The sequence below is a fragment of the Neoarius graeffei genome, chromosome 7 (genome assembly GCF_027579695.1).
Source record: "Neoarius graeffei isolate fNeoGra1 chromosome 7, fNeoGra1.pri, whole genome shotgun sequence".
NCBI classification, from domain to species: Eukaryota; Metazoa; Chordata; class Actinopteri; order Siluriformes; family Ariidae; genus Neoarius; species Neoarius graeffei.
In genome coordinates, this window is record NC_083575.1 from 77,632,058 (window position 1) to 77,657,387 (window position 25,330).

The 25,330-nt window shown below is 42.7% G+C and overlaps 1 protein-coding gene across 1 annotated transcript in view; it reads right to left on the minus strand.

The window, feature by feature from the left end:
* Window positions 1-645: 645 nt before the first annotated feature.
* zgc:56493 (Thioredoxin-like) overlaps window positions 646-25,330 on the minus strand; it is a 46,286-nt gene continuing 21,601 nt past the window's right edge. The window contains exons 3-5 of the mRNA XM_060924868.1: window positions 7,474-7,539; window positions 1,179-1,244; window positions 646-1,003 (exon numbers count right to left, since the gene is read on the minus strand). Of these exons, the coding sequence (XP_060780851.1) occupies window positions 941-1,003; window positions 1,179-1,244; window positions 7,474-7,539 (195 nt within the window). The 3' untranslated portion in view covers window positions 646-940. The remainder of the gene's footprint in view (window positions 1,004-1,178; window positions 1,245-7,473; window positions 7,540-25,330) is intronic.

The following is a 25,330-nucleotide window of genomic DNA, read 5'->3' on the forward strand; positions in this document are numbered from 1 at the left end:
TGTACCCCGCCTTTCGCCCGTAGTCAGCTGGGATAGGCTCCAGCTTGCCTGCAACCCTGTAGAACAGGATAAAGCGGCTAGAGATAATGAGGTGAGATGGGATGTGCCTTTGCATACTAAGATTCATTTTTCTATGGAAACAATTTCAGACTTGGTCTCTCAGGTTAGTCTTAGGGGTAGGTTTTGTTTCCAGAGCAGAATTTGAAAACTATGAGTGGTATGGTCTCAAAAGTTGGTACGTGTTAAGTAAATGTGTGTGTAAATGTGTGTGTAATATATATATATATATATATATATATATATATATATATATATATGCCTTTTGATACTAAGAAATGTGAAAATTTTTTAGCTCATCCGGACCAAACGCTGGTGGGTTTATGCCATGGGCTGCTGAGATCAGTGTAAAGAGGTAGGGTTGGTTTGGTTTCCTGCAGCAGAACTTGGAAAAATGTGACAAACAATATCTTGAAACTTGGTATATAGGGTGGGGGATATAATGACTGATATTTAAATATATCTGCAGTAGTTTCTCCTTACACTTTGTTACAGGATTTGGACATGACTGTTCTCACTTATGGTCATGTTAAGAGAAATGATTTAACCCATATTTATTAAAATAAATAACCACACACCACCACGCACTTGTATTCTTTAGGTCTGTGTTGTTTAAACCTGATTTCAATGGTTATTTTTCTGGGCATAAGATCATGGGGTTACATGGTTTTAAAGGAAAAAAAAAAAAAAAGCTTAAATAATTATGGCAACACAATGAATTGAGTAAGGCTTACTTGTTTAAAATGTACTTTTCTACAGCTCATCTGTCAGGGCATCAAAAGTTCATTAAGCAACAAAACGAGTGCTTGTTAGAAAAGTCTAGGAGATTAACAGGTGTGTTTGGGGACAAGCCTATATTTATATATTTCACACATTTCTCTCTTCATTTGTGAGTCTTCACCAGCTCTTCCAGTTTCGTGTGGTTGGACCCAGAGAACTCCTCCAACTGCAGCACAAATAAAGGAGTAGAATTAGACTTTACAGAAAAACAGTGTGACGCAGCTAGCAAGCCAGGAAACTTCAGTAATGACTCCGATTACATGCAAACCAGAAATAATGGCAGGCTTTACAATTCCCTTCTTTTTGTGTGCGCTGTAACTAGAGTAAAGAAACCAGCTCACCTTCTTTCCATTCTTGTAAAAGTAGAATGTTGGCATGCATCGGATCTCACAGAACTGAGCCACGTCCTACAGAAAAAAGGAGAAGGGTTTTTATATTTAAAAAAAACAAACAAACAACAAACCCAAAACCCCTCAACTCACTTCTTTCAAAGCCAAGACTTGTGTAATTCCATGCCCTTCTTTGTTTACTGGAGGAAGTTTTTAATTTAAGCTTTGTGCAGTGTGCCTCTGCTTGTTGTATTTTTTTTTGGGGGGGGGGGGGGGGGGGGGGGGGGGGGGCGGCATCAGCTGTCACCTCACAGCAAGAAGGTTCGGAGTTTGAGCCCAGCAGCTAACAGGAGCCTCCCTGTGTGGAGTTTGCATGTTGTCCCGTGTCTGCCTGGGTTTCCCCACACAGTCCAAAAGACATGCAGGTTAGGTTCCCTCTCTAAATTGATTGTAGGTGTGAATGGTTGTTTATGCGTCAGCCCTGCAGTGACCTGATGACTTGTCCGGGGTGTACCCCACCGCGCACCCATAGTCAGCTGGGATAGACTCCAAGCTTGCCTGTGAGCCTGCACAGGATAAGTGGCTACAGATAATGGGTGTGTGCGAGATTGTGAGAGAGCATGAGTTATTTATTGTGTTCGTGTTCTCATATCTCTAGCCGCTTTATCCTGTTCTACAGGGTCGCAGGCAAGCTGGAGCCTATCCCAGCTGACTACAGGCGAAAGGCGGGGTACACCCTGGACAAGTCGCCAGGTCATCACAGGGCTGACACAGACAACCATTCGCACTCACACCTACGGTCAATTTAGAGTCACCAGTTAACCTAACCTGCATGTCTTTGGACTGTGGGGGAAACCGGAGCACCCGGAGGAAACCCATGCGGACAACATGCAAACTCCACACAGAAAGGCCCTCGCCGGCCATGGGGCTCGAACCCGGACCTTCTTGCTGTGAGGCGACAGCGCTAACCACTACACCACCGTGCCGCCCGTGTTCATGTTCTTCCATATGAAAAAGACAGGAGATCTGAGTTTCACACTCCGTCTAACAGCGAGGTAAAATGAGAATTTAGATGGCAAATCCAGGGAGCCAGAGATGAACTTTATATAATAATAAAAACGCGATCTTAAAGACAGAGCGAGTGTTCAGTATAGCACTACAGGGATACGTTATTCAGAATGAACAGTGTTCTACAAACCAAGAGGAGGCACATTTTTTTTTTTTTAAGAAACGAATATGATTCTCAGAAACCAAATTAACAGTCCTGCACCCTTTCTAAAGCTTGTCTGATATCAATACAAAGATGATGGAACATTCAAAATTACAAGAAAAGAATGTGCAAAGAAATAGTTGTATCTGGTTGAGTGCGTTTAAGCTGCTGCTTCTCACTGGGACCCTTTTCGGTTTTAAATCTTTTGCTGATTTTGTCTCCTTGTCTGCTGGTTGCAGTGGAGCTCCAGACCCAGCCTTGGTCCACCATACAGTACATGAGGAGTGTTCTCCTGTTCACTATGGATTGCAGTGTGCTTGCGGTTCTCAAACATCACGGTTGCCCAGTGCTCTGGCAATGATGGTTTCTATACTCCGAGATGAAGCTGATCAAAGGCCAAAAAGGTACCTTTATTCCGAGTTACACAGCTAGCCCATTAGCCTGAAGGATTCACTACACACAGCTTTGATGAGAAGTGAGCACATGCCAGCATGTTTGTGAACCTCCAGTGAAGGTAAATACTGTTTTGTTTACAAGGGAGAGGTTTTTTTTAATACATTACTTGCATATGTTTAAAAAAAATTAAAAACCATCCCCCATGTAGAATGTTTGCCAAGTTAGTAAACTAGCTGGCTTTCTAAAGCATGAGCTTTATAAAAATGTAGTGAGCCTGATAAAACATGCTCAGAAGTGAGCTTTAATACATGCATAAATGTGAGTGGCAGTTAAGTCCACGCATGCAAATTCAACAGAGCTCATCATTTGAAGTAACATGCTAAGCTAGCAGCAAGCAAACAAAGATGCAATCAGAGCAAAAAAAAGGTAGAACAGTGACCATTAACTAGCCCATGTAAATCAGTTTGGTTGAGGTGTGGGGGTGTAGAGGGCAGACTCTGACAGGCTGAGCTCCAGGCTCGTGCTTATTTATCGTCTAGTTAAAATACCCCCCCCCCCACACACACACACCTGTCCCCTCAACAAAAAGGGCAATTCTTCAGCAGAGGGGCCAAAATTATCTTTAAGATTGCTTTAACTTGTCAACTCCGTGATATTGCTAAAGTATGGTGTCCGGAGGGCGGGGGGGAATTGAAAGCCATATGCAAAAAAAAAAAAAAAAAAAAAAAAAAAGAGCAAAGTCGCGGTTTGACTTATGAAACAAAAGGTTTTTTTTCCTTGATGCAATTCCATGACTTCTTTCCTCATAAAAAAGACTTTGCATTCAGAGCTAAACAACCAAATTTATGCTTTTTAGGGTCAAAAGATACACCATACACTGTGGGATTTATTTACTACCATTATCTTGAGTTCAGTAGGCGGCACGGTGGTGTAGTGGTTAGCGCTGTCGCCTCACAGCAAGAAGGTCCGGGTTCGAGCCCCGTGGCCGGCGAGGGCCTTTGTGCGGAATTTGCATGTTCTCCCCGTGGGTTTTCTCTGGGTGCTCCGGTTTCCCTCACAGTCCAAAGACATGCAGGTTAGGTTAACTGGTGACTCTAAATTGGCCGTAGGTGTGAATGTGAGTGTGAATGGTTGTCTGTGTCTATGTGTCAGCCCTGTGATGACCTGGCGACTTGTCCAGGGTGTACCCCGCCTTTCGCCCGTAGTCAGCTGGGATAGACTCCAGCTTGCCCGCGACCCTGTAGAACAGGATAAAGCGGCTAGAGATGATCTTGAGTTTAACTGCAAGTTGGCCTAGTGGTTAAGCATGTCTGATCAGGAGATCACGAGTTCTACTCGCGGTTGGGTCGTACCAAAGACCATCATAAAAGTGGTACCTACTGCCGTCTGGCAAGGCACATTGCAATAGAGATGTGAGTGGGGAGTCAAATTCTTGTGGTTACCAGAGGACTAGCCCCCTACTGTAACCCTAGCTATGCAATAGACGAGAAGCCAAAGGCTACAGAAATGGAGATTGCCGCCACCTAATGCGCCCTATGGTGCAGGAAAGACTTTAGACTTAGATTATCTTGAGTACTGCAATTAAAAAAATAAACCCTTCCACACGTGTGAATGTCATTCCGTTACTGAAAAACTACTAACAGAAATAGTTCCATCCCAGACTTGCACCTTTCACCAAGGCAAGTTCAAGCTCTGCCAGCTCTCGCTCTCCAAGTTTATCCAATAAGAGCATTTGTATTTCATTATCTGTTTGGCAGACATGTTTTGTCCATTTTGTTTGAGCGCTGCCATTAACATGTATTCAAGTAGGAGAGAATAGTTACATATCCAGGCCTAATTAAGAGACACTTGTGTACATAGTTAAATGTTCCCCCCCCCCATGTACATTTGACCTGCTTGAGCATTTTTGTACTATTTAAAATATTTTAATACCTTTGTATTTGAAAATTTTTCAAGGGATGGGCATCAGATAAGGATAATACAGGTTATCAAACGTCAGACCCTTTATTGGCGCCAAACGTCCCTTACTGGTCAGGCTCTAATCCTTAGGCTACTATCACACCGCCTCGCATCTTGTCACGCAAGCAGCATGTGGGTCAAACGGCAAGAAATGAGGCGCATTTTGTCCAAAATTAAAGTCCTGTGACGCACATAGCATATAGTGTTACTGTAGTCTGGCTAACGCGACTTCAAAGCTCTGCGAGCATTTGGTCTGGCAAAGATATTAAGCCCAACCGTTTCCCAAAGCGCGTGGCTGACCCACCTCCCTGAAATGCCTGTTTGCTACTGGTCGAAGCCAGAAAAGGCTGTGACGAAGCTTAAACCAATCACATCACTCTTTCCTCTGACGTATGTGACACGACGGAAACTGCTTGAGTAACAGGAAGATAAATACCTCCAGGGATGCTCTTTGCTCCGTTTTCAATGAGAACTTCCCGTTGAATGCTTTCAATACAGCATCTACCGCTGTGTCAAAGGCTTGCTGCTGCTCCATGTTCGTAATGTTGTTTCTAGTGAATGAAGCGCTTCCGGCATAGATTCTGTAAACAATCTATGGCTTCCGGTCGCAGTTCTACTACGTCACTGCCTTGAACACGCCTCTACCCAGGGCCGTTGGAGATGCTCAAAGTTGATTGGTTCCCGATTTTTCGGGAGCTTGGAAGAGCTGGAGATAGCTTGCCTTGCCAGACTAAGCTCGCAACAGGCCCTCGTGTTGCGTCACACTTAGGATGGGCGGGCCCAGGCTAGTGTTACTGTGGCGTATCTGGGGTTTGTATGGGGTTCAAGGAATGTAAAGTTATGGTGTACGGAGGCACATGATGCACTGCTACAGCATAAGTTTCGTTGGCGTGACATTTCGTTCTTACAGTGAAGAAAGCATCATGCCAGCGAAGACGTCAGGACCCAAGAAGGGCAAGGGAAGACATCAGCTGCATCCACCTTCATCAGACACGTCAACTAAAGCTTTCGCACGGCGTAATAGATGTTCAAGCAACGTTCCCGCGGCATCACTGCTGCGTAGCTTTCATTTTTACAGCATACGCATGAGTGATGCATCAAAGCTGCTACGTATGTGTTACAGATTTTTAAGTGCAGACTTAATACACCATACCCTGGTGTACAAGGAGATAGTGTTACACATCCTAGAGTATCAGCTACCCAAGCTGGCGATGCTGTGACGTTCCTTTCTTACGGTCACACATCCTGATACGCCAATGTGTGACAAGCATTAGCAACTGCCTGGTCAGAGCTGTGGTGCTTTAAATGAGCTCACTAGTCAGTTTATACTCTGAAATAGAGCCAAATATATTAGGGAAAAAAAAAAGAAAAAAAAAAGTTAGAAACTATATCCTCAGGTGATGTAGTTGCAGTTGGCTATATAAAATGTCAGAAGGCAGGTTTCCATTGTTGACTAAACAACTGCAAATGGTCCCTTTCTCCAGCAAGTGATGTTATATGATTAAAACCTGGGTTTTCTCCTCTCGTAACATTCATTCCAATTAAAACACCACAATGGATCTCCAAGAACCTGAAATTCTGGCATGGTCATTTCATGTCATGCAACTTAAATGTTCTTGAAACACTGCTTTGTCGAAATCATATGAAAAGCCACCATGTAAGCATACGAACAGAGATTAGAAGGTTGTTTTTGGGTCCCCCCCCCCCCTCAAAAATTCACCTGTTTCCATTAAACATTAGCTCGTAACTTCAAATTGTGCCATAATCAGTTTAAAGGAGTACACCACCCCCAAGTGAAATTGAGTCAGTCCCTAGAGTTGGATGAGTGAGCCAAAGCGTTTTGTAGCCGACCCAGCCCTTGTCCTGATCTGGAAACGTCCCGGTTAGCTTTAGCTTAGTCGCTGTAATCCAGCGTGTCCAGCTAGCATTGTCGTTGCAAAAGTGAATCAAATAACTCATTTTTTATAATTATTTCTCATGACCTGTACATTCACATTGAGTACACATATCAATGCAAATTAACACTAAGGGATTTACTAGACCAATTTATATCTGGAACCATTTTCAGCTACAGCACAGGCAAAGCACCGCTGCAGGCGCAAAGACTACGCAGCACCTGAAAACCCTGGTTTCCTTGGCAACACTGGTGTATTGACGGAAGCTGTGGTGCTGCGTGGTGTCTTGGCGCCTGCAGCGGTGCTTTGCCTGTGCTGTGGCTGAAAATAGTTCCAGATACAAGTTGGTCTAGTAAATCCCTTCGTGTTAATTTGCCTTGATATGTGTACTCGATGTGAATGTACAGGTCATGAGAAATAATTATAAAAAATGAGTTATTTGATTCACTTTTGCAACGACAATGCTAGCTGGACACGCCGGATTACAGCGACTACGCTAAGCTAAAGCAAACCGGGACGTTTCCAGATCAGGACAAGGGCTGGGTCGGCTACAAAACACTTTGGCTCACTCATCCAACTCTAGCGACTGACTCAATTTCACTTGGGGGTGGCATACTCCTTTAATGGAAACCTGTCTAGGGAGCAAGTTCTCTCACACCATTTTGAAAGAGCGGTCATTTCTACTTCTGAGGTGCCCCCCCCCAGTGGCATGGATGATACAGCTCAACCAAGGCCCATTACAGGTTTCAGTCCCAATACAGGCACAGGGCACTGAAGAGACACAGTTACACCCTCTACAGCACTGGAATAAAGGCATGGTGTGAGATCAGAAGAGGAGATTACCAACCTGTGCGTCGTCCACATCTACCTTGAGGAAGACCACATTAGCATTTTCTGCATCTTCAGACAGTGCCTGAAAAACAGGAAAAAAAAGACAAGGCAAAGGATAAGACGGCCAATTCAAATTGAATGCGTTCGTAAAAGGTATCCACTGGAGAACGTTTCCAGCAAGAGTGCAGCATGTTGAACTGAAGCTCATCTGTTTTAACGCTAAAGATAACCCAATAATTCTTTAAAAAAAAAACACAATCACTGGTTTGGAAGTGACCCAAGGGGCTGCCTACTGCAGATTAACACAGACTGATAAAGCACAGAGGGGAGAGAAAGAAACCCAACCCTATGCAAGATAAACCAAAAAAAAAAAAAAATTGTGATAAGCATGATTTGTGCAGCAAGGTGGAGGCTGTGAAAAGCATGAAACCGTTGACGTTCATAAAGACGCTATTTAGAGACAAAACATTCAAGCCATAAAGAAAAGCCTGTTGAGCCCCCCCCAAGTGTATGGTACAGGAGCAAGCACTTCATATTGTACCAACTTGCATTTCGAAATACATAAAGACCCACACAGTTACAGCAGACCTTCCTTTACCCACTGCTGTCACCATGACCATCGAGATCCTTCTAGAAATTTGCCCCACCCCCGATCAAGACACCATACAGAGAATACAAGATATATCAGAGGACAAAAGAGATGAATCAGATGCATGCCATCCTGATTGAAAGACATCAAAATAATCCCATCCTCAGCTTTCGCATTTATTTGCACAGGCTATAATTTCAGCTCTGTTCTTGTTCGCTGCAATTAAATCTCATCACGTTTATGCATTTTCATACTGACTACAATATCCGAATCAGTGCGTGTGTGTTTGCGTGTTCGGTAAGCAGCACTGTGGCAGCAGGGGCGTGGTTGAGCGTCAGCTGTGAATGGCAAGGAGTCAGGTTGAACCAGGAGGTAACGTGATGGTGTGCCCGTATCCAATTACTGGCTGTCCATGAACGTGCGTCTTTCAGGCAGCCAGTAACAGGACAGAGAGCTGCGTCACCCCGTCATGCGAGTGTATACAGTATAGCGTGCCTACATGGTAGTCACTGAAAATGTTAATGAAATTAAAGGGCACTTTGAATTGCAACACCTGTCTCCAGTGCCTTATTGCCCACTCTTACTACAGGCACTTCCTCCAGATCCTGTGTATGCATTTACATAGTGGCCCATTTTCACAGTCACGTGAAAAATTAATTCCACACTTGATTAAGCATGCTCACTGCATTTAATAAACACTTTCCACTGTAACTGTGTGGTACAACCTTAACCATTCGATATGCAAGTTGATTTCCTGTTAGGAAATCAATCATCCAACTTGATTTTGCCCATGCAATAATGGATTATTTGTATTAAATAACACTGCAAAATTAATATGCATTTTTCCATATGATAAATTTACCAGTGTTGGCTCAAAACTTGATGTTCAACAAAAAAAAATACGGAGTCCTGAAGCAAGAGCAGTTGAGAAACACCGTTTTACATGTAAAGGATAACCATGACTGCTGATACAGTCAATGATAAGTTCTACAAACACAACCGCTCGTTCTTGAGATATCTAAATGCTAAACAGAATGTCAGACAGAAGCACGGATGACTGATAGCAAAAATCTTAGCTAGCTAAAAACAAGCCTCAAGGTCATGAAAAGTTAATACGCAAGATTACTAGGTACTGCATGCAATAACCCCAACGTCGAAAGTTCAGAGCGTGCAACATGGTCTACACAACCCGAACTTTGGAAAGATAAATCACAAGTCACTGACAAATTAAAGGACCCCCTCCATACACCGTCATGTGCTGGATCACCACAAGCCAATGGAAGTTTCACTACATTTACTTTTAAGCGCTCATCTTGAATTACAAGGGCTAGCCATAAATGCTTCGTCTTCATTTATTTTGTGCCCCCCAAGAACAGGCTAGATTATCCAGATCTAGCATCAGCTGATATGAATCCTTGCACATTTTTTATATTAATCTTAACCAAAAAGGGGGAAAAAAAAAAAAAAAAAAAATAGGCCTATGAAATTGTTCTTACATGCAGCTCACCATAAAATGCTGGCAGTAGACACGTTTCCATAATTGCGTAGTGGAGACCGTCTGAAATCTGGTAACATCAGAACCATGACGGAGAGAAACTCAGTCACTTAACATTCGCAAAAAATGTGATTAGTGCCCAAGGCCTGGTGCACAGTAGAGAATTTTCAACTCTTGACCAAATTTAAAAACATGGCAGACTACAGACCTAACAGATGCAGCTGATTAAGTCTTAAAAATAACAAGAACCCACACACTAGATAACTTAACACAGGACCTCAGCTCCCCCCCCCAAAAATCACTAATTTATCACTTCGAGTGCTTTAAACGCTGAACTTTCAGAGTACGTTTCTGTGAAATCCCAAGTGCCCAGGATTGCCACTGGGGAGAGACTTGGGATTTCACAGAAACGTACTCTGAACTTTGAGTTTAAAGCACTCGAAGTGGCGGACCACAAAGGAGAGAAGGGATTGGGGGGGAGGAGAAGAAAAAAACCCACCCACAAGATCAACTGAGTGTTACTGCTCACTTATATCAGAACGCAAGCAATCAAAGGATAGGACTCTTATGAATGTTGACTTCAACAAATAACAAACCCTGAAACAAGTAAAGAGCAGCGTCTCTCACCAGGGATTTCAAATAGCATCCTGGTAAACTGCCATTTTGAAATCGCGTCAAAATCCACCCCATGTCTTAATACATTGTCAGTAAACAGGAAATCGATGTCTTCACGTCTGTTGCACAGACGTCCACTGAATACATTTACGAAAACAGTGTGGATTTTCAGTAAACACTTTCCTCAGCAACTACAAATCACAACTGCTTGATATTTGGTACTGAGCTTCAGCTTGGGGTTCTATACCGTGTACCGTTTTCAGGTCTGTCGCACGGTATAGAACCCCAAGCAGCTACGATTTGTAGTTGCTGAGAAAAAGGGCGTTTCAGCCAGATGGAGGTAAGCCAGTATACACCCCCCCCTTTGGAGCAGAGGCATTTAAAAAAAAAAAAAAACCCCACACACCCCACAAGAGCATGCGCTCTTCATTGGGAAGAACTGAGATGCTGGCACTCTGGGTAAATCTCTGTATGGATGGGGAGACAGCAGCTAGTGAAAGCCACTGCTACAAGCTCACGTTTTAATAAAGGCCAAAAAAAAAAGTTTCAGGTAACATGAAATACTAAAATAAGGTCGGTAGGTAGGAAAAAAGTTTTTTTTTTTTATTTTTATTTTGTTCGAAAAAATTAACACAAGTAAACATCTTACAAAACAGTATTTTGGCACAGAATCCTTTATACCACACAAAATAAGTGTTTTAAATCTTTAAACGAATTAAAAAAAAAAATTATTTTATATATATATATATATATATATATATATATATATATATATATATATATATATATATATATAAAAAGAGTTCGAGTTATGATCTACGGAAGTGTATTGCTGCCACACAAAAAAATTGGCTTAGAATCAAGTAATTACGTGAAAAGATATTGTTAACAAAGTTATCACGTTTTTAACAATATATTTATCATGTAATAACACCACGTAATTTCATGATATGAAATTTATGATATTTTCATGTAATAACATGAAAACACCTCAAGAAATATGTGAAAATACCGTCCTAGGCTAGGCTACTTCCATTAAAAGCAGACGGCCTAGCCTAGCCTACTGTAGAACTTGAGTCGAGCAAAAACACCAAGCAAAAACATGTCTGAATCCTGAATGACTCCTATTTGTATAAATAGGGGACTACATAGGTGGCAAAACAGTGTTTTTCCCTGCCATGGAAGTGCACTTGTATACTGAAGAGAAAGCAATTTGCATTACAGCCTTGAATGAGGATTCAAAATGGCAGCTCAGCTCAGTTTTGCCTTCCTCCTTCAGTATACAAGTGCGCTTCCATGTTTATGCAGGAGGGCTGATAGAGGCGAAACATTTCACTTATCGTTTCTTTCACAACTTGAATGCATTGAAACAAAATTATGACCAACTAACGCTGCTTACACTAAAATATCAAGGGAAATTTGTAATAACTTTACGGTCGGCAATTTCGACGCGGAAATTCTCGATCGGTCAGGTTACCGGAAACGCACTTTTTTTGGCCCAATATAAACGCTTACATGGTCATGGAGATTCTGTGCTAAACATGATGCTTCCCAGTCAGCTGGCTCTATTCAATATTCCATTGCTGGTCCTTTCACATGACAATTTTGAACATTTTTGATATTTATGATTAAATAAAAGGGAAGCACCTATCCAGCTGGCAACCCAAAGATTCTGTAAACACCCCCCCGAACACCAGCCTTGAATAGGGAACGCCCCTGTGATTGTCCCCATACGAGAGGATAGTCTAATGGAAATAAATGTGTTTATTTGCTGTGAATTCAAAACTGGATTACTCAAAAAAAAAAAAAAAAGCCACACAGATACACTACCATTCAAAAGTTTGGGGTCACTTTGAAATTCTTATTTTTGAAAGAAAAGCACTGTTCTTTTCAATATCAGAAATTGACTCTATACATTGCTAATGTGGTAAATGACTATTCTAGCTGCAAATGTCTGGTTTTTGGTGCAATATCTCCATAGGTGTATAGAGGCCCATTTCCAGCAACTCTCACTCCAGTGTTCTAATGGTACAATGTGTTTGCTCATTGCCTCAGAAGGCTAATGGATGATTAGAAAACCCTTGTACAATCATGTTAGCACAGCTGAAAACAGTTGAGCTCTTTAGAGAAGCTATAAAACTGACCTTCCTTTGAGCAGATTGAGCTTCTGGAGCATCACATTTGTGGGGTCGATTAAATGCTCAAAATGGCCAGAAAAATGTCGAGACTATATTTTCTATTCATTTTACAACTTATGGTGGGAAATAAAAGTGTGACTTTTCATGGAAAACAATTGTCTGGGTGACCCCAAACTCTTGAATGGTAGGGTACTCCAATATTGGTGTAGAGAACACCTCAATATTCCAGCTGGTTTACAGTGAACTAAAAGCCACACTTTGCCGCTTTTCCACTACAAACGCGGCTGAGTCGGGCTGAGCCGTGCCGTGCTGAGTCGGGCTGAGCGGGGCTATTGAAGTTGCATTTCAACTACAACCGCGCTGAACCGTGCTGGCTGGAAGTGGGTGGACACATTGGGTGGAGTTAGCGAAAGTGGGTGGACGTCACGCGATGTCGTTAAGCGGCGCAGTGACATCAGTGATCTTTTAAGCGGTAGTCTCACGACCCGGAGAGTAAACAATAAACATGGAGTCGTTAGTGTTGCTGGTCTTGGTGCTGTGGCTTGTTGTCACTGACAACGCCAGATACTGGCAAGAGCGTATAGATGAGGCGAGGCGCATAAGGCTTCAGAAATTCTCGTAATTCGTAATTCTTCTTCTGGGTTTGCAGTGTTTACAGATCCCAGCGTGCTCGCGGGGCATGTGTGGGCATGTGAGGACACTCCTCCTCACCAATCAGTGCACAGGGGAGTGTCTGCTCACACCCCCAGCCTCACTCAGCTCGGTTTGGCTCGCTTCAGCCCCACTCCAAAACCGTGCGAGTTTTGGGGGCTAAGCAGGGCTGAAGCGAGCCGAGTCGTGCTGTTCTGAGACAGTCGAAACGCGAGCCGTGTCGGGCTGAAGTGAGCTGAAAAAGGGTAGTGGAAAAAGGGCCACTAGTGTTTGTGCATTTTGTTTAACTGCCATTTGGCAACCAGGAGTCATGTCACACCACCACATTGGCATCTAGGGTAGAGGTCTGCGCGGGTCGGATTTTTCAGTCCCGCTCCTGCCCGCATTGTGCAGTCCCGCCCGCAAAGAATTATGATTTTCAGCCCCGCTCCCGCCCGCCATATTTTGTCCCGCTCCTGCCCGCAAATCCCCAATGATGCAGACGTTTGCGTTATTTCTCAGGAAAGTTCTTGTCTTGACACAGCATGATGGTGCCCCGCCCCCTACTTTGAGTGGATTTGAGCATAAACATCACAGCTCACGTTTGCTATTATTTACCTTGTTTCTGAATTCGGAATGTTGAAATGGCAGCATGTAGACCTAATAATAATTTAAGTAGGCTAATCATTTAAGTATGCGCTCTCCCGTGGTGCATCTCCTATGAATAATTAGTGTGAAAGGAGAGATGGATCGCACTCTTGAACTTATTCTTTTAAGTTTCTTTTCAGTTGTTAACAGCAGAAGGAGACAAACGTTTCGGCTGTTGCCTTCGTCAGGGTCTCTAATAATAATCAAAAAAAAAAAAGTATAGGCTACTGTAGCCATTATAGGGCTATGGTTGCACAAAGATCTCAAACACGGAAGAGGAAAGGAATCGGAAACGTACGAGAGTTATTTATCCTCTCCTGGATCAGAATCAGAATTCTGATGACTAGCTCTTCTAAGGTGTCATTGAGGCATCATGTTAGGCTACGTTTACATTACGTCGAATCAGCGGATCATCAGATTAACGTTCTTAAAACGATTCGCGTTTACACTAAAACCGTTAGCCGTGCACACAGCAACACCAATACGCGGATACGCTCGGCTCCGCAGGCATCCTGCGCTCCAAATCACTCCGCCCTGAACAGCGAGTGCCCTCTGGAGGGTGCGCACTCCGGCCCTGCGCAGCTCACACAGCGCGCGAGTGAAGTGCACAAGCTGTGATTCGGGACTGAGCCGCTGTGTGTGAGATCCCTGCGCATATCACTTACTACTTGCAAGTGGAAGGATGGCAAGCCTAAAGACAATCATAACTACACAATGGGCAGTATTTGCGTCAGTATTTGCAGTATTTTCATACTTTTATACTCTTTAATGAAAAGGTGATACAAGGCGGAAGTCCGGGCCGTTTTTCAGCAGTCGCGTCACATGACCAACGCCAGCAAATCAGGAAGGTGGATGTCACAGTGACGTTGTCCAATGAGACGCCAGCTAGAGCTCAGCACAGCGTATCTGCGTATTTTGAATGTTTACACAGCACCGGAGCTGACACGATCTGGATTGAATACGTGGACGCTGGCGGATTCCCGTTTCCAGGCGTTTTAATGTAAACGGACAGCGCATCCGCGAAGAAAACGAGACAGATACGGTCTAGTGTAAACGTAGCCTTAGTGTGGGTCACTGGACGCTGGGTGTGAACAGCGAGTCATTAGAGTGATCAAAGGATTGCCCGTTAGGGTGATCAATGGCAAATTTAAGATGCCATTCCTCACTCAATCTGGCAATCTGACTCTCTGCAAATTTAGGCATCAAAATGTTATTAATGCCAAATAAAATATCCAGCACAAATTATATATGATAGACATAAATGAATAATTTATAAATTTTATTTTAAACACATTTTTAGTTAGCGGGACTGCAGCTCATCACCACTCCCGCCCGCATATGTGCACTCCCGCTCCCGCCCACAACGAGCTTTCAAAATTTGTCCCGCGCCGCACTGCTTTGCAGCGGGTCCCACGAGTCCCGCGGGAGTGCAGGGCTCTAATCTAGGGGAACACGTCGACGCAACAGAAGTATGAATACCCTGAGAATACCTGCATTGCTTTCAAAAACAGGTGAACTGAGGGTTGGTGTTTTCATTAACAGGCACATTTACACAACTCTTGAAAACACAAGCAAAGTTATTGAGCAGCACATACAACATGTAAACCACTCCTGTTAAATAATTCACATTTAAGGGAAGTAACAGCCTCAATACACACAGACACGTTTGTTTCCATTAACAGACGACTTTCCAGGGGGGAAAAGTCTGTCACAGGCAACTGGGCTTGCAGAAAGGGGTGGGAAGAGGTAATAAGAGAGGAGCGACTCCTGCAAGCAGCATGTTTGTGGATCAGAAATACATTAACAGAAAGTAGGAAGCATGGACTTTAGACACTGTAGACAGAGGTTTGTTTGAATTCTTGGGTTTCACATGACATCAAAACTTTAGCTAGTGGTCTACCAAAGCTCAGCTGAAAGCGTTTGTACAGAGAAGGTGCATTGCTCATGTGAAAGATGCCTCATGCTTGCGTTGTTTTAGGCTACATCCACACAACGAGATGTTATTTAAAAATATATCGCGTCCAAATGGGCAACGATCAGTAAAATCTCAGGTACATATGGCAACGCAACGCTTGCTGAAAACAATGCAATACACATGACAGACCTCTAGGGGCGCTGTAAGACGGTCCCTTCGGAGACACCAGAACAATAGAAGTAGTAAGGACGCATGCGCATAAACTATTATGCGCGAGACTTCATATTAGCCACAAAGTCAGGAAAATCTGTTTGTAAAATTACATTATAATGACCAAATACAATGAAAAGTATTTTTCCAGTCTCACCTGTGAAAGGTAATCCCATGTGATCTCGTTTGGACGGCAAACCTGTTGGTACAGTTAAACGCAGCTAATCTTTATTCTCCGCTTTGACCCATCCAATATGGCGGCAAGGATGACGTATGATTCTACGCGGAAGGCGGCGTCTTCAATGGTCCGGAATAAATTGAATACTACACGATGGATTAATTTGCTCCTCTACGCCCTTTTTGAGGAATGTATTGTCGGACTTAAACCAACATCTGAAGAGGTGAGATCGCTCCCTTTTTTTCCCCTATTTTTGCTGGCGGGATTGACTCTGCCCTAAGGGCAGTCTCTCTCTCTCACTTTGCACCATTACACAATAAATATTCACAGTGAAAATATTTTGTAAGCGCGTTTCATGAACCAAGTTATAGGATTTGTTGACAACTCGCATCGAGTTCGTTACACTTCTACCTGGCGTGAAGCACTGACAGTCATGTGGTTGTGACGTCATCATAAACAAATCCGTTCTACTCATCCAGACGACTTCACAACGGCAACGTTGCCAGATCTTTCCACTCTGGAACCCGTTCTCAAAAAGATTGCGTTTTGGGCACCCAAAACGCCGGTGCCGTGTGGACGCCAGGCCTAAACGATAAGCAATTGTATCGGAGTCACCTGAATCCGTTGCCGTGTGGACAGGGCCTTAGGTTGTTCAAATCGATCAAACCATGAAACTGATGAGTTTTAGGGTTCCTGGTGAACTAGTTTATTAATTAAAAAAAAAAAAAAAAAAAAGGGAACGAACACAGGATTTCACAAAAAGACGTCAAGAAAGGTGGCTTTTGAACCCCTCACTGAAATCGAAGGGAACCAAGTCGAAGCATGCTCGAGTTTGCAGTGATCACTTGGTGAAAGGTTTGGATCTGGTCAATCCATGTGAAAAATCACCAGAGGACTCACCACTGACCAGCTCAGATTTGCTTCATACTTTCTGCAAATATTGTCAGTGTGCCCAATAAATGGTGTACAAAATTTTAGGCTTGTACCTTCATTAGTTTGAGATATAGGGGCTTAAAAAAGGGGCGTGGCCCCAATTTCACTTAAAACGCGTGCTACAGAAAACGGACCTAACTTCCATAAGTCATTACTTTTGGACTATTAATGCAAGATACATGAAATTTTCAAGGATTGTTCTTCAATGCCCGATGCCTTTAAATACTAAAATAGAAAAAGTTCACAGTTCAATATTTGCCAAGTTATGGCTTGCTGAATTTTTTTTTTTTTTTAAAGTGCTTTGGAGCAACTTTGACACCCCAAATCTCCACATTAGAGCACACCAGATCTTTCAAGTTTTCTTCTTTATTACTCCGGTTATAGTACTCTTTAGGCAACTGGGTATGTGCTCAAAAGAAAAATCAACCTTTGATTTATTACGTTTAAAAAAAATAAATAAATTTGCGCCTGTAATTCAAATGCATATTACAAAATGTAGGATAAGGTCTACCATAAAGACAATTATAACCACTGGAAAGAGCTGGTTTTGATTAGCAAAATGCACAAAATATGAAGTTGGTACTCTAAATCAAGCTATAAAACATTAAGGTATCAAGTATGACATGTTTTACGATAGACAGAAATGCTGTTTTGCCATAACTTGCCAAATATTGAACTGTGAACTTTTAGTATTTAAAGGCATCTGGCATTAAAGAACAATCCTTGAAAACTTCATGTATCTTGCATTAATAGTTTAAAAGTAATGACTTATGGAAGTTAGGTCCATTTTCTGTAGCACGCGTTTCAACAGTGAAATTGGGGCCATGCCCCTTTAAGCCCCTACATCTCAAACTAATGAAGGTACAAGCCTAAAATTTTGTACACTATTGGGCACACCGACAATATTTGCAGAAAGTACGAAGCAAATCTGAGATGGTCAGTGGTGAACATTTTTCTAAGTCTCAGAGATGCCTACCCCAAATTTTGAATTTCAGTATTCTTGAAAACATTTCAGTATTTTGGAATGACTTTCAGTAACATTAATTTATGTGCATTTCCATTATAAAAGAGGTACATATACCAAATGTTTAATATTTAAATTATTAAAAAGTACTCTTTTGAGTGAATTGAATAAACAAAACACTAGCAGCCATCTCCACTGAATTTCCACTCAAATTTCTAGAGCATACTATATCATTTTTCTAAATACAATATAGTGTTCCCTGTTTGCAGACATTACAGTTGACTACCAATCATTGGTATTGAATGTAACTCCTCAAAAGTATTATATTATATTGCCTGGCAAAATGTTCTACCTGTTAACGGATTCTAATAAAATAAATAAAATTAAAAAAAATTCTTATTTCATGCCAAAGAGAGTCCGACATTGTTATCTTAATGTCCCAATATATAAATACTTCAGCATAATGCTTCAGAAGAGACATTGAATAAAATGACATTTATAATTGTATTTAAAACAGTGGAATGATCAATTTTTTGCCACAATCCCAACAGCACTAATCATAAAATTCTGTTTTGGATCATACTACATGTACATTTGCACTTGCAACACTGAAAAGACTTTGAATTAAAGAAGTCCAGCCAGTGTTTGATATTTTCAGTGAATAAAAATCATACATGTAAAAAGAAACTGAATTGGTTTAACTCACATTTCATGGCACTAATCGGCAAGTTCAACTCCAAGCACAGGTCAACCATCACCGCTTCAGTACGCGTCACGTTCCGTGTCTTTTCATCCACAGATTTCGTAAAAAACTGCTGGATACCCCCAGGTTTACTTTCCGCCTGACTCGCCATTTCAGCATACTCCATATGTTTTTTTTTGTAGTTGACATGCCGCCTGCAGTCATCGCGACCACCATGAGTGATGTTAATGTCAGTTCTACACAGTTTGCAGTGTGCGTATCCATTGCCCTTTTGACTGGGTGTAATGCACGGCCATTCTACTGTATATCGTGGGAGGAACACCTGAGACCTGTGCTTCACTTGTCCCGATACTGAGTGTTTCAGTTCCACGATTGAGAAGCAGCACCATGCGTGTGATGCCGAGCGAAAATAGCGCAAACAAATGTGCGGAATCTGCGCATGCCTCACACACACACACACACACACAATCTGCGCATGTCTCACACACACACAGAGCATGTGTGCTTGTCATAAAAATAGCCATGAATTGCGCATGGACTGAAAAAGTCACTTAGACATTTAAAAACAACTCACTGGAATTTAAGACTTTATAATAATTCCGTACAGAATAGCACTGTTTGCCGTAACATTGTATTTACGTAACTTTTCCACACAAAATACGGCCAATCCGTACTAATAGGCATCTCTGAAATCTGGTGATTTGGGGCGGAATTACCCATCTCGGCTATCATTAGTGTTTTCCAAGTACTTTTCTTGCCATGGTGTTATTTTGTGGTACTGCGTTTTTCTGTTTGTTTTTTTAAGTCATGAAGTGCTAAAGTCCCCAGCTGTTTCGGTTTCCTCCTCACAAAATCCTTATGCATGAAGGTTGTGACAAAATTCTTATCCAGCCATAAAGTTACAACGCACCATGATCACTTCGTCTTGTTTAACTAAGATCCAGGTCTTTAAAGGGGTTTCTGATCTTTGTGAATGATTTACCTGAGAAATAAAAGACCCAACACAAGTGAAAATCAAGTGAATGGTTTGTTTACACTTCAACTTGCAGCACTTTGTTGTAAAGATGTGGATGAAAAGCTTTTTTTTTTTTTAAATAAAGTTTTAAGCCTCCATACTCTTCCACGCTTTCATCTGTTTTGCGGTGTAGAAGGACGTCTACAACACCAGATAGTTCCAGATGTTGGGGAACTCGACTGAAGGGTAGTTTGAGATCATATGACAAATCCTTCTTTCCCAGACTGTAGGGGTCAATTCCATTGCACACAGCAATCTAATGAATATATCTAAAGCCAGCAGTGGATTCTAGATTACAAGCATACGCTGGTAAGCTATTGCTAGTTGTTTGCACTACGGCAGCTGTTTTGGTTTGCTCCACCACCAGCTGTTTCACTGGAAGTGAAATTGCCAAGAAAAAAAAAAAAAAAAAAAAAAAGTCACGTGACTGAAACCCCAAGCCCCACCCCACCATCCCAGCTGTCCCTTTTACACAGGCGTCAATAGAGTGCTCCGAGATGATGCTAAAAATAGTAACACTGCGGTCTGCGTGGCCATCTTGGAAGTCACTCGCTCCAGAGCACTCAGAGTACACATTCACCGATTCGTTTCCGCGTTAGAGGGCTTAGAAGCTTGGATTTTTTAAAGGTCCCATGGCATGAAATTTTCACTTTGAGGTTTAACGTTAAAATGAGTTCCTCTGACCTTCTTAAGTCACCCCAGTGGCTAGAAATGTCATAATGTGTAAACCAAACTATGCCCACCCTTTGTCAACATTTGAGAATGGCGTGTCAAAATGGCGTGTTGATAGGCTCTTCCCTTTACTACGTCAGCAAGGGAGATGATCCCCACCCACTGTATGGATTGCCCGCCCAGCTCAAAAGTTGCCACCATAGATACGTCACTTCAATTTTGTAGTGAGGAGACCATAGAGGACACAACATGGCACCACCTAAGCAAGCAAAACAAATTGTGCTGTACATGGATGTGACAAAAGGGGAAAAAAAAAAAAAAGTCTGTTTTTACTGCCGACGGGAGAGCCCCTGAAGACGCAGTGGCTTAATTTTATTTACTCCAATAATACGCCGTCGAGTCTACCTAAGACGGTGCATGTTTGTCGGAAGCATTTTCCTGATGAATGTTTCCACAACTTGGGACAGTACAGGGCAGGTTTTGCACATCAACTGTCACTGAAGCCTGGGTTCGTACCAAGCATCCCTGCCGCATCAGCAACAAACACCGAACAAGTGTATAACTTAAGTCGTTTTGCCGTGTTTTAAAATCGGTGCGTTAGCCTTGCAATGGCTACATTAGCTGTGCAGCTAACCGCTGTGCAAAAATAGTTGAGTTTTACAAATGACTTCGTGTATCCAGCACGATAGGGATATGATGAAGTATGGTGGCTATTTATATCACCATGTGAACATTGTCAAGCAAACCGGGATATAGCCTAAATCACTACCTTTGTGTAAACACAGACTCTGCTTGATCGCGAACTTTATAACGGGAAACATAACCAACCCAATAATTCCCGTTTCCAGACATAACATTTCAAACTCACCATTCTGATACGTCCTGCTGAAGTCAGTGATTTACAGTTTGTTCAACTGCTTGCGCTTCTGCTTCGGGGTCGGACTCCGGGTCAAAAGTGAAAGCTTGGACTGTTGCTTGACCTGCCATTGCTACTGTTCACACACAGGTAGCATGCCTGCAGCTTGGTCAAGCCCCTCCCCCATGGCCCACCCTCTACCCTTCCCTGCCTCCATGCTTCTCATTAGCAAAACAATGCACTGGGAAAAGGGCTGAAATGGGGCTCTCTCCCAGGAGGCTATATCTACGTGCAGAGGGTTCATTTCGAGAAAGGCTGCGGATATAACATCCGGAAACCTCCACGAGCCCGTTTAAAGCATCAAACCACCATGCCATGGGTCCTTTAAGAATTTAGACATCTGAAGTGATGGAGCACTACTGTGAAAGTTTGGATAAGCAGGCACGGGAGCATTAATACTGAGAAGGTACGTTTCATTGGGAATGTAGATCCATACACTTAGTGAGAAGGAATGGAAAGCTGACCCCAGCTTGTTGCCGCATGGGACATACATCGATCTTGTGAACTATCTAGTGTTCCAATATGGCCGCCGCTGGGTTCGCACCAACCTTGAAGCACTATTCTGGCTCTGTTACGATCAATCTTTCCAGCTCAGAGGTGGAACACCACAGGTTCCTGTTCCACATTCGGACATTTCACACAGAACGTCCAGAGTAAAGGCACAAGATTCCCACCTTGAACAGGCTGTGTAACAGGAGCGTAATTCGACATCTGATTGTCGATCAATGTACCCCCCCCCCAAAGGGACATATGCAAACTACAGCAGCCAAAACACATCCAATTACACAAACAATGACCAAAAATATACACCACCACACTTTGGTCTTGACCAAGCTGCTGCCACAAAGTTGAAGCACAAGTTGTCTATAATGTCTTTCTGTGCTGTAGAATTACAATTTCCCTCCACTAGAACCAAGAAACCAACACCTGTTCCAGCATGACAAACATTCCCCTGCACAAAGCGAGATCCATTAAGACACTGACAAGGTCGGAGTGGAACAACTCGAGTGTCCTGCACAGAACCCTGACAGAACACCTCAGGGATGAACTGGAACATTGACTCCTCACCAGGGTTGGAAATTAACCTTTTATCCACCTGGTAGATTCTAAAATCCATCAGCCACTCAAGTTTTTAACTGAAAGTGTGTAACCGAGTGTGAATACAGTAAGAGCTACAATATTCAAGCATGATTTAAATCGGACATTTTATTTCATAAGTTAAATATTTAAACACAAAGAAAATACTGACACGCTCATGCACACACCTGTAAACTGATGGAGGTTAGGTTGGACGAGTTGGACAAGTTTAACCTCCCCCCCCCCCAAAAAAAAAAAAAAAATTAACAGGACTCTCCACTGTTGGCCTTTTTCCACTTCATTTATTTAAAGTTTAACCCTTGTAATGTGTTCGTGTTTTTGTTACACAGGGAGTGCTCCCGGGTCTGGTGGACCCATTGCACTTTAGGACTATCACCATATATTCAAACCTTTTTTGTTAAAATACTCAGCAACTGTTTCATTCATGCAATTTGCAAGTAGTATTAAGAACATATGTCTTATTTATTCCCCTTTACCTTTATTAATTTACATTTTTAAAAGAAAATGCCACTCGTTTGTTATTTTTTTTTTATTAAAATGGAAGAAAATAAGGAAATGCATCATATAACAACCATAACTGGGTAATGATCCAAAATGTATAAATCAAACAAGTTCTTCCAACAGTTATTTGAGATTCAACAGAAATTTAACCTATGCATGTCAGTTTACACAACATCTCTCTGAACAGCACTTGAATGCAAACAGATCCAGAACAGATTAGGACACACATGAGGGGCAGATTTTCACTGTATGTGTATTGCAGATATACTTCTGACACTTGGTGCATGTATATTGGGTTTTTCTATCCATCTGGGGTCCACACACTGCACAGCGCTTCCTTTTGTTGACAGTCACAATCTTGCAAACCTGTGTGGGAACAGCACTGCACTGGTGGTTCCCACCAAGGGCCCATCTCTCTTTGTCTCTCTCTCTCTCTCACAGTCAGTCACTCACAAACACACACATGCACACACAGAGAGAGAGAGAGAGAGAGAGAGAGAGAGAGAGAGAGAGAGAGAGAGAGAGAGAGAGAGAGAGGCCAAAGACAAGAATAGGGAAATTAAAGCCGCAAGCGGCCTCGACGGGCCCTCGCGCCAGCGGCCAAGGGGGGCGGGGGCATGCGTCCCCGCGAAATACCTTCCACAGCCTCTTCGGCAAGAGACATTACTCCCACAATGGCGACAAACCACAGAAATGGACACATGGCAACAATAGGGTCTCGCACTGAACGGTGCTCGGGGGGCGCTATAGAGGCCCTGAGGCCGGCCTGGATCTGGGCTTCTGGTTCTCAGTAGCGGTGGCAGTCTAAGAAAAAGGAGCCAAATTTCGTGCGTTGTCGACCATGGCAAGCGCCCCAATAAGGGTCTTGTAAAGAGTTTGCTTGCCAAGTTTGACAAATCAGAAGCTGCAATATCATTTTTGCCATAACCAGCACCCCCAGGGGCGAAAGTGCACAAAATTTGGCGTGTATGTCAGGTGAGCCATGAAGAGTTTGCGTATGAAGTTTGATGACAATTGAGTAAATAGAAGATGAGATATAGATTTTTGAAGAATAAATTTTTTGGTTTTTCCCATGTCAGTAGGTGGTGCTATGCTGTACATGAGCGATTATGAGTTGGAAAAATAAGTGTCAACAACAGCAACGAACTTTCACAAGGTAGTGGTGTGAAGGAAAAGCACTACGGAATTATTTACCAAAAACCCGTTTTGGAGCAATTGCGTCGGCCAAAAACAGCGCCCCCCATGGACGAAAATTCCCAAAATGAGGTATAAATGACATGGGAGGCAGGAAGAGGGTGGCCGTGAAGTTTGACCAAATTTGATTAAAGATTGGATTTTTTGCCCAAAAATAGCGCCCCCAGTGGCGAAAGTGCACAAAATTTGGCGTATATGTCAGGTGAGCTATGAAGAGTTTGCGTATGAAGTTTGATGACAATTGAGTAAACAGAAGATGAGATATAGATTTTTGAAGAATAAATTTTTTGGTTTTTCCCATGTCAGTAGGTGGTGCTATGCTGTACATGAGCGATTATGAGTTGGAAAAATAAGTGTCTAGAACAGCAACGTACTATCACAAGGTAGTGGTGTGAAGGAAAAGCATTATGGAATTATTTACCAAAAACCCGTTTTGGAGCAATTGCGTCGGCCAAAAACAGCGCCCCCCATGGACGAAAATTTCCAAAACGTTGTATACATGACATGGGAGGTAGTAAGAGGGTGGCCATGAAGTTTGACCAAATTTGAGAAAAGATTGGAATTTTTGCCCAAAAATAGCACCCCCAGTGGCGAAATATCACAGAAATTGGGTAACATGTCAGAAGACCAATGAGTGATTTGCGAGTGAAGTATGAGCAGTTTTGAGCAATCAGAAGATTTATGAATTTTTAAGCATGTAAAATTTTGCATCGAAAATTGATTGACGTATAACTTCTGAACGGTTCATCCTACGTGAAACGTATTTAGTAACTTTTGTCAGCCATGTCTGTAGATGTGTATCAATTTTGGTGACATTCCTATGAACGGTCTAGGAGGAGTTGCGCCGTATTCGTGGCCATGCATTTCGCACAAAAGTGAAATTACCTCACTTCCTGTTGGGCGTGGCTAATGCATTGGCATTACATTTTTGTCCGGCTTAGTGAGATACATATGCGTACCAAATGGCATGCCACTACTACAAACTACATGGCACCCAGGCACCTTAATGCGGGAGGCCAAAATCACAACGACTTAGGGGGCGCTATAGAGGCCCTGAGCCCCGGCCAAGTTTGGGCTTCTGGTTCTGAGTAGCGGTGGCAATTCTCGGAACTGGTGCCAAATTTCGTGCGTTTTCGCCCATGGCAAGCGCCCCGAAAATGGCCCAACAGCGGAGAAAAATAAAGAAGACGACAGAAGAAGAAGAAGACGGAAGAAGAATAATAGTGAACTCTTACAAGAACAATAGGGCCTTCGCCCATAGGGCTCGGGCCCTAATGAGAGGGGCACAAGAGCTATGATTTCCATACTTTCAACAGCCCGGGTCCAGTAGACCCGAACACCCTCTATGTAATACAAATGTGAAGGGGGTGGAAGCAAGGGGGGGGGGGGTCAATGGTTTTTTTGTCTGATTCATGTTCCTTGCACAAAATGAGCCAAAGCCAGTGAATCTCAGTGTGAA